Below are 13,674 nucleotides of genomic sequence, written 5' to 3'. Positions count from 1 at the left end.
ATATCTGCTCAATGTTCCTGCCGAGGCTCAGGCCTTGGTAAAGAATTAATGAGGTTGAATCCGGCGGGGATAAAAGACCGCTGATACGGCTATCTACCGAGTACGGCAACCTGCCGAGTATTACGAGGTACGGATCATTGGCATTGCTTGTTTTGTCAACCCCGAGGATGTACACGGTTAAGACGTTCGTGCTCCATCTCTTTTCCCCCCAAAGAGGGCTTCCGAACCCGGGGGGTTCTTTTGGAGAGAGTGGTGTTATATTTCTGGTGTGTGCGCGGCACTCTTCTACCGTTGTAAGACCATTTTGGCCCGTCTTTCCCTGGAAGCAAAGATGTCTGTCGAAACGCTTTCTGTGTCTCAGCCCGCGGAGTCGATCCTTGGCAAGTCCACCAATCTCACAGTCCAAGAGGTCGAGGACGACCTGGGGTTCGATCCAGATGCCCTCAAGGCAAAATACCTCGCCGAACGGGAAAAACGTATCCGTGCCAACCCCAATGGAGTGGACCAGTATCGTGCAATTGAAGGCTCGCTGTCGCACTACCTCAGTGATCCATGGACTGGCCAGGACGACAAGCGGGAGCCCTTGGACCTCACCACTGAAGTGGTCATCATCGGTGCTGGATACGGCGGAGAATTGATGGCCCACAGTCTTCAGCAGAATGGCATCCAAGATTTCAGAATTATTGAGAAAGGCGCAGATTTTGGGGGAGTCTGGTAAGCCCCCATATCACTCCTGCTGGTGCTGCTGCTATTCCTACTGCTGCTATATTGCGACTGCTTCCAGTTTCTCTGACCTTTGTGCTTCTTCTAGGTATTGGAACCGATATCCCGGAGCACAATGCGACATCGAGTCCTATGTCTACATGCCCATGCTGGAGGAGATCGGATACGTCCCCTCGGAGAAGTATGCGCGTGGGCCCGAACTTCTGTCGCATGCACAGAGACTGGCCAAAGAACTGGGACTGTACGAAAAGGCCATTTTCAAGACCGAAATCTTGAGCATTCACTGGCAAGAGGAGACTGCGACCTACTCGATCAAGACGAATCACAACGACAATATCCATGCGCGCTTCGTTGTCGGCGTTGCCGGGTCACTACACCGACCGAAACTCCCAGGCTTTCCGGGTATTGAGACCTTTAAAGGCCACAGCTTCCACTCTAGTCGCTGGGACTACAAGTATACTGGCGGCGATGCTGTCGGAGGGGGACTAGACAATCTCACGGATAAAAAGGTTGCGATTGTCGGCACAGGGGCCACTGCCGTCCAGATCGTGCCAAACATTGCGCCCTGGTGCAAGCAACTCTACGTTTTTCAACGGACGCCCTCGTCCATCGATGTCCGGAACAACCGACTTACTGATCCCGACTGGGCGAAGAAACTCGGACAAGGATGGCAGAAGGAGCGAATGGACAACTTCAACACCATCGTGTGCGGCGGGCACCAAGATGTCGATCTGGTCGACGACGGTTGGACAGATATCATTCGCAATCTATACCCATCTCGAGCAGCAGCGGGGAGTATGGGGAAAGAGGAGATGGCGAAACGGCGCCAGATCCTCGACTTCCAGAAGATGGAGCAGATTCGCAAGCGTGTCAACGCCATAGTTCGCGACCCTGCCACGGCGGAGAGCCTGAAACCGTACTACAACCAATTCTGCAAACGGCCGTGCTTCCACGACGAATACCTCGCGGCCTTCAACCGGCCCAACGTCCAATTAGTCGACACCAAAGGCCAAGGGATAGAACGGCTGACGGAGAAAGGCGTGGTGGCCAACGGGGAGGAGTTTGAGGTCGACTGCCTAATTTACGCGACGGGCTTTGAGCGCGCCACCAGCTGGAGCCACCGTGCCGGCATGGAGGTGTACGGGCGCGACGGCAAGGTCCTGGGCGAGAAGTTCTCGGACGGGCCCAGCACCTTTCAAGGCTGGGTGAGCCGGGACTTTCCCAATTTCTTCATGGTCACGACGCTCCAGGCGTTCGTGACGGCGAACCTGCTGCACACGACCACGCTCCAGGCCGAGCACCTCGCCTACGTGATCGCCGAGTGCAAGAAGCGCAACATCCGCTCCGTCGAGCCCTCGCAGGAGGCCGAGGACGCGTGGGTCGAGACCATCGTCGAGTCCGGCATCAACTCGAGGGCTTTCCACATGGAGTGCACGCCGGGCTACTACAACAACGAGGGCCAGATCACGCGCAAGCTGGCCAAGAACTCGTGGTACGGCGGCAGTGCGCTGTGGGTCATCAACATGATGAAGGAGTGGCGCGAGGCTGGCAAGCTCGAGGGTCTCGAACCCACCTTTTGGCCCGAATCTAATGGTGCCTAGACTTGTTCCGGTGCTTGGATCCTTTTCTTTTTGGGGTGCCTTCTTTGTTCTTGATGTCTTGTGTTGATAATCTTCTGAGATTGAATAGATACTTTTGATCAATGACGAAATGAAGTGCCGATTTGAAGTCATGAACGTGGTGCATCACTGTTGAGCCTTTGGAAACAGAATGCAATTGCTTTCCATTTCATTGTACTAGCTACAGCCATGGCGGCCCTTTCAGATAGACACATGAGATACTCAGAACCATCTCTACCACGGTTTGTATGCTTCATCATCAAACCAACCTATCCTTTCCGGTCGTAGAACCAGAATGGGCGGAACTGGTGTGGTACAGATACGGAACAATCAGTAGAACCTGACATTCAACTTCTCCATGGCCTCTCCCAACCCACCGCCACAGATGAAGGCGGCCTTGTCGTCGCTAAACTCGGGCCTCTGCCTGTAATGGATGTTCTCGCCGCTGCATTCCGCGGCCTGCCCCGTCAAGCTGTCGTCGTCGATGAAATTCATAACCGCCTTGACGATCGTCGAGGCCGGCGTGATGTATTCCTCCGGGCAGGTGAAGGAGTAGATCTTCGTCAGAGCCGTGTGGACAAGGCCTGCCAGCATGCGTGAGTGAGGTATTCCATATCGGCAAGGCTTTGTTTTTTGGAAGGTGCGACATGGACTGGGAGAAGTTACGGACCTGGACAGATGCAATTCACGGTGATGGGTTCGCCGAGTTCTTTGAGTCGGACGCCCAAGGATCTCGTCAATCCGACGACCTGCCAAAAAAAATGTAAGTCTCGTTCTCATTCTCACTCTCATCCTCAACACTCTTCAAAGAAGAATAACACACGAAAAGAAACCGAAGACCTTACCCCCGACTTCGCCGCCGAGTACAGCGGGACAGTGCCCCCGGTGTAAATTCCCGCCATGCTGGACGTGAAGATGATCTTGCCGGCCTTGTCGGGGTTCTTGCGGAAGTAGTGGAAGCCCAGGTACGCGCAGTAGATGGGTCCGTAGAGGTCGATGTCGATGACGGCCGTGTTGGGTTTGGGGGGGTTGCCGTCTTCGCGGTCTTGCTGGTGCGCGTAGAAGTTGATCCGGTCGCCGATTCCCTATACAGGCTCCCCTCTCTCATCATTAGGACTGTTACACACCATGCGCGCGCTCTCTCTTTGTCAAGGAGGGAGGGGGAGAGAAGGTAGAGGTAGGTAGGTATTACAGCATTCCCAAACACCACGTCCAGGCGCTTCCATTCCTTCCAGGTCCGAGCAAACGCGGCCGCGAGCTCCTCGTAGTCGGCCACGTTGGCCTTGATGAAGAGGGCCTGGGGCCCGCATTGTTTGGCGACAGTTTGCCCGGTTTCGGCGTTGTAGTCGACGATAGCTACGTTCCAGCCCTGTGTCAAGAGATGCTGCACAACCGCAAGGCCCATGCCCGAGGCGCCTCCGGTGACGAGACATACGGGGGCACTGCTACGTGCGTCTCCATTGAGAGTGCTCATCGTTGCTGCTAACTACCACGACCGGTGTATACAACAAGATATCTGGAGAAAGAGCAGGAGGATGATGCTGGATACTGGATACGGGATACTGCGACTCTGTCGCCCCCAGATCTATAAAGCCAGCAAGATCATGGATACCAGTCGCGTTTACGTGATCACACGGACGAGCCAACACCACCAACCGAGGGTCTTTGGCGAAAAGAAGAGGTTAACCGGTGTGACCGACCGGCCGGTTACCCAACGCGGGGTAGAAACCGGGTTGCACGTTGAGACAGGCTTGCCAGGCGACGCGGCACGTGCAAGATAGCCATGTGTCGATGGGCATGATGCGGTCGTGGTCAGCTCTCTTGTCAAGGCGAGGTAATTCGTAGGCCAGCATTATGGGTCGACGTTGAGTCGCAGATGGTAGTTGATCGACTGTGGGTACTCACCCCCTCCCCTCCTTTCCCACTATCCCTCTTTCGAATATGTATATGTTTGACTATTTCACGTCCAAGGAGCTCATAATATTATCCCACTACAATCACTTAACCAAGTCTCTCGTACCACAGAACTTTTAACCCGGAAAGGCTTTTCAGCTCATGGTCAAAGACGTTTCCCATCTTTCATTCAACTTCGCTCCGTGCAACCTTACGCTTCTTGAGCGCCTTCTCCGCGTCACTGCCGTAGCTATCCCTCTTTTCAGACAATCTCCCAGCGCTGATCTTGACGACGGCATCAATATCCACTTTTTCTGGATCGTGGCACACAGCTAATTTCTTGCGGATCCGCGTCAGCTCTTTCCGCTGCGCCGATGAGTCTTCCTGCGAGCGATGATAGGAACCAAGCAGCTTCGCACATGCTGAAATCGTGCTCAAGACTCTGTGTTTGAATGTCGCCGCCGCCGTTACATCGTCAAAGGGCAGATCGTTGAGTTTCTGTTCGAGATATGCTTGCGTGAGCTCACCATCAGCCACCATCATGGCACCAAGCCAGATCTGGCTGGGCGTGTAGAGGAAATATGCGTCCGTCATCTGGGCTGCTCTGGTGAGGAGTCCCTTTGCCGAATCGGCAGCAGAATCGACTCTTTTTGCCGTGAAATTCGTCGTTTTTGGACAATTGCTACCGAGACGACCCTCCTGTACCATGGCCATCATCTCAGCATGGCCACCCCTAAGACCTTTCAGAGGGTGGCGCACGTCGAGCGTGAATCGGAGACCCTGCAGAAGAAGGAATTCAGGCGCCTTGACATCTTCTTCTGTCAAGTTTTCGAGTTCCGAAACGAAGTTGGGAAGAGACATGTAAAAGTGATCTGCCTTTGTGGCTAGATATAGAGCGCAGACCATGATCGGCTTGGGGTGGTACATCATCGGTGAATGTGTGAGGTAGAAGCGGCGGAGGTATTGAATCGCGGTAGCCTAGGGGCATTGATGTGTAGTGTAAGTATATCTCGTCACGGTAACATCGTCAGAGGGCATGAAAAGGAACCGTGCGTACCACAACACTGGAAGGGATTCTCGGGTGCATGGCCTCTCCCATATCGATAATCTTGGTACAAGCCCATTCCACAATCTTCAACTCCTCCTGCGCGGTAAGCGTCGGGACACCGGGAGCGGGATCAGCAGATGTATTCTCGTTGTTCTCACTCGAGCCTGGTATTGGAACCCCCGTCTTTCGAATTGCGGCCCTGACGCGCTCCGATGCCAGCCGATTCGTCCTCTGGCGGATTTGCGCGAGCTTTTCCTCGGTGTATGACCAACATCGATACTGGGAAGACGCCCTGTACTCGTCGTCTTCGATCATGTTGAAGCGGACCAAAGTCCACTCACGTATACAGGAGAGTAACTTATCTCGTGTGACTCAGTGCAGCAACATAGCGAAGACTATATACCATTGATTAATTAGACGAGGGGTTACTAGTGCCGTCCAGTAGTCTTCGGTCGGAGAGCCTAGCGTGACCGTCATCACATTTGCCTTTGTGGGTAACCCCGTCAGTCATAGAGGTGTTGCTAGATATACAAGCCTTCACAGAGACAATAATACTGCCGGTGCTTGGAGTCCCCAAGAGGCCGTACCGCTTTTCAGTGCTCTTGTAGTACGGGCAGCAGTAGCCACCGGGATCACGCCTCCTGAAATGTACAGACTATGCCTCATCGACTTTTACAGTGGCATGGTGCGTTGTGATCTGTTTGGTGTCGTGGTCCAGCTGGATATCGGCCTGGAAAACGGCGATTTCTGCCTCGTCTCCAAACAGAACCCCAATCTCCTCCAGGGGAATCCCACGAGTATCGGGCCAGTAGAACAGAATGACGATTCCACCTAGGCCGCCGGTGATGATGAAGCACAGATAGTACTTCCATCCGATAGTCCTGCAGATGGAATTAGCTTGGTGCCTCACAAAGATCCAGACGGGAGAGCTGGCTGGCGCGTCCATGTCCTTACTTGAAGGCGGTTGGTGCGGCTTGGAGCCAAACGACGTTCATCAGTGAAATCATTGAAACGCCCAATGCTACGCCCTTTGCGCGGACGTGGTTCGGGAATATCTCGCCGAGATAGCAAAATTGAGTGCCTGAATGCGTTGCGCGTTAGCTTGGCTTTTTTTTGGGGGGTGGGGTGTACCCATCACACAAAGACATACCAGCGATAGAAGGTCCGTAGAAGAGTTCAAACAAGAACAAGACCGCCACGGCGGCACTCAGGGCGGCGTGGTTGTTGGATGGGACAAAGTTGGCCACAATGGCGGCTTCGATGGTGACAACAGACACACAACCCAGAACACCAAAGGCCAACAGCCTGTTTCGGGGAAAGAAATCGACGATGAAGACACCCACGGCGTTCATCCCCGTGGCAAAGGTAAGCCACGCAGCCGGATACAGGAGCTGCTTGGTCTGACTGAACCCCAGATTTGCATACAGAATTGGTCCGTAGTCTAGAACAAAATCCATCAGTTCTGTAGTTTATACGTTTTTGGGTGGTAACAGGAGAGGCATCCCTTGGATCCAAGTTACTTACTGTTGATGACCAGTCCGCCGCAACATTCAATGATGGCCGTAGTTCCCATGGCGATCAGGCAACGTTTCCGGAACGACGGCTTCCGGAACAAATGCCTCCATGAGCTATCCCGATGGCGGTCCAAGGCTATTTGCTCGTGTATCTGATAAAATTCCGTGTTTGCAAACGTGTTATCCGGATCTTCGGGATTCGCGTGCAGTCTCAGCAAGATCCGCTTCGCTTCATCAGAACGGTCCTTCATCACCAGCCACCGGGGACTCTCTGGGATCCAGTACAACCCTAGAAGTAGCAAGAGAGGCCAGACACATTGCAGAGCCAGGGGCGGTCGCCAGGTGTTGGACCCTCCGGTTTTCCAGAAGAAGAAGCCGAACCCGATCCACGCCGACAAGAGGTATCCGAAACCGAGTGCGAGGCTGTGAATGTAGACCAAACTCCCGCGGAAATGAGCGGGGACAACCTCACTCATCCATATCTATCGGGCGGTCAGAAAATAAAGTCTTCTCTCCAGGTATCGAAAGCACTTACCGGTACGGCCGCCAGCAACAGATTGGCACCAAGGCCGGAGATGAAGCGGAAAAGGATGAATTCACCAATATTGACGCTGCCAGCCATGAATGCTCCCGATACGATACACCATACAGCACCCTGAAGTCATCGTGAGCAGTCTACCCTTGTTCCAGGGGGCAAAAAGAAAGATCAAACCTACCCAGGCGATCGCCGATTTCCGTCCCCACCGATCACTGATCCAGGGTGTTATCAAGGCGCCGAAGAACCCGCCGGCTTGAAACAGGCCATTCATGGCACCAATAAGGCCATCCCCATTGCTCCTTGTGTCGAGGTCAAAGTATCGAATGAACGAGGGTTGTCCTGCATTGCGAAGAAGTGTAAGTCAGGAGGGGGGGAATGAAATGACTCCAAGAGGCCACATACCCACAGTATTCCCGATGACCGCGGCCGCGTATCCATAACTTGCAGATCCTAGACCAACATAGCACAGAATCGCGACGTTGTACAGGGTGAGGGTTTTCTTCGCCCTCTTGGCCGATTGCGCCGCGGCAGCGCGAACCTCACCTGCCACGATATTAGAGCTCTCCGTCTTCATGGTCCACGTGCAGTCACTGCTCTGGACAAATCAATGTAAAGTCCTCCCGCCCAGCTTGTCGGTAGTAGATGTACTGGCTATGTCGTCGTTGTAGTGCGCCATATTCCATAAGGTATATATCCACACTTCGAAGCTTTCCGGAGTACCGGGATCTCGGTATCTCGGAAAATTGCAACGAATTTGTGGACAGGAGAAAAGCTTAACTCACCTCCATGCTCCAGGGTGCCAGGTTACCGATGGATCTGAAAGATGGAGTGCATCAGAGAACTATACCATGCAGCGCTCTGCAAGGTCAACTTGGCAATATTGGACGACGCAGGTGCCGAAGAGCCTTCTCCGTTAAGTTGGTGGTCGGTGCACTCCAAGTAACTCGCCATCACAACGCGAAAAGTCGAAACAAGAAAAGCAATCTTACCACATGTTGCCACTGGGTGGACGATAGAAGTTGGAATGGGGTTAATTGATGTACATCGGTCCACCAAACACACAGCCGCCGTCAACGATGTAGACAGGGCCAATGACCTGAACAAGACCGTCAAGGTCTGAGAATATAGTCCCCATCGTTCCCATCCATCCTCCACAGCTTGGTTGAATCAGGCCTGGTGGTTCTACGATTCTCGAACAGTCCTTTCTTTTGAGCAAGTGTCAAAACGAACTCGCTTTGAGTCTATCTGGACTGCTGGCTGATTATCACTTTGATATTTGGATATTGGTTTCTTTCAACCCGCCTCCGAATTGATGAAACACATCAATCTTGGATCTCGACACAGCCTGCGCGCCTTGGGTCTCCGCTTATAAGTCATCATTACGTGATGATTTTCTGCCAAAGTCTTTGGCGAAGGGTGGTCAAGGGACAGGCAGTCGGCTTAATGCTAGGAGCTAGCTAAATCCGGAAAGTCCAGGAGTGGGTCACAGGGGGCTTCTGCGGAGGAGGGAGCGGCAGACCTCCACCCCCGCCCACATGCTGAAGGTATAGAGTACGGGGAAGTGCGCCACAGCTTTCTAGGAGCAAAAGGGTGCTTCATGGATTGCTAGGGTAGCTCCTCGTCCAGTATCACAATCTACCAGCAGCCGTGGCTTACATCATATCCTGTTCTTCCAGGGGAAAAAAAAAAGAAAGCGGAAAAGGCAGGAAAAGTTGATTTTTACTTGAAAGTAATGAGACAGAACACAAGCAGATTGAATCCAAGTCTCCCGTTTCTGTAACTGTCTAGGCTCGACCAAACAGTACGGCGCCTGCAGACCTGGTGGTCGTGTCCGCGGATTGATGAGGCAGTGAAGCTACGCTGTTCAAGGGCCGCATGTTACTGTACTTCGCACCCACGACCGGCTTCGCTCGGAGCGGCATATCGTCCACTGACGCGTTCTTCCCTTCCGCCTCCTCTTCTGTTGGCAGCGGAGGAAAATCAATCTCTTCCGGATCGAGATAATTGGTCCGACTTCCACCAGAATAGTCAGCCAACGTATAGCCGTTCCCTAGCCATGACATGGGGTTACCCTCCATCTCATCCAGATAGGTATAGTCGAAATCTTCCCATCGGGGATGTCGCTGAGCATACAGGAGATTCAAAGCATTGCCGCAGTAATAAGCGAGGTTGCGCCCTTCTTCCTTGCCGCGTTTAAACCATGACTTGCATGGTTGGCCGAAAATCGAGGTTGAAAGGTAGGAGTTGACATGGGCCACGTATTGCTTCAGACGCTCCGGCTTGATGCTCATGGACTTGATCTTCTCCCTCAGCATCTTTTTGAGACAAGATACCAGGAGTTCACATTCGCCTTCGATCACAATGTAGGATCCTCCGGCGCCGGCTCCGCAGTTCGGTCCCATATAGAGATGGCAGTTCGGCATCTGGTCCGGAATAGATCCGAGATAGCATTCTGGCTCTGGGTCCATCACTTCATCCCAAGTGACGCCATTACGACCCTTCATAGGGAATCGACTGACAAAATCTCTGCGAGGACATGAATGTCAGTAAACTGGAAGTCGCTTGGCAATGAGTGAGACACTTACACGTTGAATCCTGTGCACCAGATGATAGCATCCACCTCATGGAGTACACCGTCTTCAGTAACAATACCCTTTTCTTCCACGTGATCAATCTCTTTGTTGATAAAGTTGACGTTGGGTTGTACAAGTGCCTCCAGATATCCGGGGCCAGGAGTCACTAATTAGCCCGTCAGCCCATAGTCCTGCAGAGGTCTCCACCGTACTTACGGCGCCGACAGCCGGGCGGATAGCTGGGCAGCATCGATTCCAAAATCTCCGGCTTGGTCTCAAGCATCTTCTTCATGTGTTCATCAAACAACTTCTGAATGGCCTGCTGTCTCGGTGTGCCGTAGGTAAAGCCAGATTCTGTCATGTAGTCATTCATGGCCTCTTCGACCTCTCGACGGTGTCGGTGGCACTCATCCGGATTACTATTAAAGAGCCGTTTTTCTTCGGCGGTATAGGCGACTATCGCACGAACAGTCAGGTCGCCATAGCTTCATGTGCTCTCCAGTCAAGCAAGACTTACAGTTGCCCTCACTAAGCGCTTCTCGTTTCTCCAGCTCAATGGCTCCGAACCCAATCGGTGCAATCCAGTTGCGAGACCTCATGTAATGGTCTACATGGCTGGCAACCTTTTGGATGTGTGGAAGTATCTGGATCCCAGTGGACCCGCCACCTACCACAGCTACTCTTTTGCCCGTGGGATCGAAGGACGTGTCGTAGTTCGCCGAGTGCATGTATGGTCCTTTGAAGCTATGGAGACCTTTGACTCTAGGCCATTCCCAGTTGTTCAACATCCCCCACCCCAGGACCAACACATCGGCTACGTCTGGGAACTCCTAGAGCGAAGCAATCAGTTTTCACTGGGACAAGCTCGAGGTGTGTGGTCGATTACCTTGTCGGTTGTCAGGTCTTTGATCATGAGGTGCCATTTGCCTTGTTCTTCATTCCATTCGGCGTTGGTGACGCGGTGATTGAATTTCATGTACTTCCGAACACCGAACTTCTGAGCAACCCCTTGAACATAGTTACAGATCTCTTGGCCACTGGCATAGTATTTGGACCAGTTGGGATTGTTTTCGAAAAGAAATTGGAAGCACGGCGCTGGGATGTCACAAGCAACCCCAGGGTATTTGTTCTCCAGCCAAACGCCTCCAATGTCTATCTCAAGCCTCGATTGTCAGCTGTGTGTCCGTCAAAGCACTATGGCACAAAAATATCCGTACCTGAGTTTTTCTCATATATCTGAAGATCAACGTGCTTGCCTAGATGTTGCGGCAGCCTGATGGCAGTCGTCACCCCAGAGATGCCGGCACCAACAGTAACCACCCTAAGTTTTCGTCCAGGGTCATCGATGGCACGGGGGATAATTGGTGCTTTAAATTGGGAGAAATGGAGTTGCCCTGCGAAAACCATTTTGCCAAATCCGTAACTAAACTCGTTCGTAGAAAGGGGCAATTGTTGAGACTGGGTAACCACTATTACTGAGGGGGTTCCTTTTTCAATCGACTCATAAACTAAAACATTTTACAGTATTCTCGACTCCGGTAATAACACACTTACTCTCGGACTGTCGCATATTCCCATGGAGCTAGTAGCATTATCTATGAAGGCTGTTCGGCTACTCGGTGATTGGGCCATCTCATCCAACCATGGCGGGTTTTCGGTTGATACACGTCTAGACCAGTTGTTCCGGGCTTGGGACAAAGCCCAAATGCCCCGTCAGTAGCTATAGATGATCGAGCAAAGGAGAGTATCCGTGATTATGACAACTGTGCCTTATGCGGCTGTTACTGTAGACTCCGCCATTTCGGGGTCGGTAAAGTGTGCTTGAGGTCAGCACTTTGGCGGCCCGATACTCCCAAGAAGAAGCGATTGCTAGTAAATTACGATTTCAGATAGACAACCAAGTTCAAAATGATTACAGGATGATGATTACTGTCTTGCTTCTAAATCTTCTCAGGCACTTTTGCTAGCAGGGAAGGTCCTAAACTTTGCTCAATATGTTTTGCACAGTGTCGGTTGCCTGTAGAAGGGGGACTATTTGATCGTTTGCGAATCTCAGAGTCTCTAGGTATCGCTATTCACTGCATCATATTCTCCAGACCAGCAGAAATGGAAGTTCCCAGGCGTACCTTCACCACCAAAAAGGTGGCTCAGAACAACACGATCCATTCGAATTGGTGCATTATCGATGGAAAGGTCTACGACCTTACAGACTTTGCCGATGCACATCCAGGGGGGATCAGTCGTACTACGACGAGTTGCTGGTACCGATGCAACCGACGCGTTCTACGGCCTCCACCGCCATGAAGTTCTTCAGAAATATCATGATCTCTGCATCGGCGAGATTAGGGGCCACAAACCTTCCCTTGTCTACAGTGCCCCTGGTGGCTTGATTCAAGTACCCTATGCCGAGCCCATCTGGTTAAATCGTCTATACAGAAGTTCGTACTACAACAAATCGCACCTGACTTTCCTCCACGCTGTCAGAAACTTCGTGGATGTACATATGTACCCCGAAGCGCAGCAGAAAGAATCCGATGGAACATACGTCTCCAAGGAGCCGATCGGCAAGATGGCACAAAACAATATCCTTGCGATGCGATTGGGCCCTGGTGTTGACCTTCACAACCTCACGTTAATGGACTTTCTTCCTGGTGACCAGTTTGACTATTTCCACGAGCTCATCCTGTCACAAGAGTTATCTAGAGCCGTAGCTCGAGGCTTTCAAGATGCTAATGTGGCAGGACTGGCTATAGGTCTAACAGCGATACGACAATGGGCAGCAGACCCACGACTTCGCGACAAAATGAGTCAGGAGTGTCTTTCAGGGCAGAACTTCATCTGTCTGGCCATAACCGAGCCCTTCGCCGGTTCGGATGTGAGTGGGATCCAGACGACAGCGACGAAATCAAGCGACGGCCAGTACTACATCGTCAGCGGAGTCATGAAGTGGATCACGAATGGCATGTTTGCTGACTATTTGGTCACGGGCTGCAAAAGCGAAGACGTATTCTCTGCTACTCTTGATTCCTCGAGACGAAAACGTCCAGACTAGACCCATCAAGATGGCATACGGGATAACCGCCGGGACGGCTCTCGTGGAGTTTGACGACGTCAAGGTGCCGGCTAACCATTTACTGGGTGAAGAAGGTAAAGGTCTAAAAGTGATAATGAGCAACTTTAATCACGAAAGGTTCTCCATGATCTGCTTCACGACTAGGTGGATGAGAAGGATCACGGAAGAATGTTTCAAATGGACACATCAACGGCGCGTCTTTGGTAAATTACTGGTCGATCAGCCTGTTATCCGACAGAAGTTAGCCCGAATGATATCCATGACTGAAGCATGTCAGAGCTGGTTAGAGTCGGTCACTTATCAGATGAACTCGATGGAGTACAAAGAGCAATCTACTGTACTCGCAGGGCCGATCGCCCTTCTCAAGTCTTACGTGACTCGCTGTGCCCAGGATATTACCGAGGATGCAGTGAATATCTTCGGTGGCCGCGGTCTCACCCCGTCTGGTTTGGGAAAGGTTGTCGAGATGTTTTATAGGACTTGTAAATATGACGCCCTGTTGGGGGGGCGCTGAGGAGGGTTTAGCAGATCTGGGAGTACGACGGGCGATGAAGCAAATGCCTAGAGCCATGCTCTAGGCTCCAAAGTAAATATAATAGACAACTACCTACAGGTGACGAATAGGTAAACGAGTAGACACGATTTGCCTAGCGATCTGAGGTCGAGTTTCCTCAGAGCTTCGATACTATATTT

General features: G+C 52.1%; 6 protein-coding genes across 6 annotated transcripts; 2 read left to right on the top strand and 4 right to left on the bottom strand.

The window, feature by feature from the left end:
• Window positions 1–331: 331 nt before the first annotated feature.
• On the top strand, window positions 332–2,324 carry AYO21_06905 (hypothetical protein; the record flags this gene model as incomplete). The annotated part of the gene is made up of 2 exons (XM_022656864.1): window positions 332–714; window positions 812–2,324. The coding sequence occupies 2 exons, from the start codon at window positions 332–334 to the stop codon at window positions 2,322–2,324; spliced, it is 1,896 nt and encodes a 631-aa protein (XP_022510826.1).
• Window positions 2,325–2,672: 348 nt separating this feature from the next.
• Window positions 2,673–3,816, bottom strand: AYO21_06904 (hypothetical protein; the record flags this gene model as incomplete). The annotated part of the gene is made up of 4 exons (XM_022656863.1): window positions 2,673–2,926; window positions 3,013–3,091; window positions 3,188–3,427; window positions 3,535–3,816. The coding sequence occupies 4 exons, from the start codon at window positions 3,814–3,816 to the stop codon at window positions 2,673–2,675; spliced, it is 855 nt and encodes a 284-aa protein (XP_022510825.1).
• Window positions 3,817–4,421: 605 nt separating this feature from the next.
• AYO21_06903 (hypothetical protein) lies at window positions 4,422–5,598 on the bottom strand (the record flags this gene model as incomplete). The annotated part of the gene is made up of 2 exons (XM_022656862.1): window positions 4,422–5,213; window positions 5,293–5,598. 2 exons carry the CDS (start codon window positions 5,596–5,598, stop codon window positions 4,422–4,424), a joined length of 1,098 nt encoding a protein of 365 aa, XP_022510824.1.
• Window positions 5,599–5,938: 340 nt separating this feature from the next.
• AYO21_06902 (hypothetical protein) lies at window positions 5,939–7,909 on the bottom strand (the record flags this gene model as incomplete). The annotated part of the gene is made up of 7 exons (XM_022656861.1): window positions 5,939–6,164; window positions 6,238–6,364; window positions 6,434–6,724; window positions 6,808–7,279; window positions 7,333–7,452; window positions 7,514–7,674; window positions 7,738–7,909. 7 exons carry the CDS (start codon window positions 7,907–7,909, stop codon window positions 5,939–5,941), a joined length of 1,569 nt encoding a protein of 522 aa, XP_022510823.1.
• Window positions 7,910–9,119: 1,210 nt separating this feature from the next.
• On the bottom strand, window positions 9,120–11,315 carry AYO21_06901 (hypothetical protein; the record flags this gene model as incomplete). Its single annotated transcript, XM_022656860.1, has 6 exons — window positions 9,120–9,861; window positions 9,921–10,074; window positions 10,125–10,364; window positions 10,426–10,738; window positions 10,795–11,060; window positions 11,126–11,315. 6 exons carry the CDS (start codon window positions 11,313–11,315, stop codon window positions 9,120–9,122), a joined length of 1,905 nt encoding a protein of 634 aa, XP_022510822.1.
• A 778-nt stretch (window positions 11,316–12,093) lies between these two features.
• On the top strand, window positions 12,094–12,960 carry AYO21_06900 (hypothetical protein; the record flags this gene model as incomplete). The annotated part of the gene is made up of 1 exon (XM_022656859.1): window positions 12,094–12,960. One exon carries the CDS (start codon window positions 12,094–12,096, stop codon window positions 12,958–12,960), a length of 867 nt encoding a protein of 288 aa, XP_022510821.1.
• Window positions 12,961–13,674: the final 714 nt, after the last annotated feature.

The sequence above is a fragment of the Fonsecaea monophora genome, assembly GCF_001642475.1.
Source record: "Fonsecaea monophora strain CBS 269.37 chromosome Unknown Scaff50, whole genome shotgun sequence".
Classification (NCBI taxonomy): domain Eukaryota; kingdom Fungi; phylum Ascomycota; class Eurotiomycetes; order Chaetothyriales; family Herpotrichiellaceae; genus Fonsecaea; species Fonsecaea monophora.
This window is presented reverse-complemented; position numbering and strand designations above follow the sequence as displayed.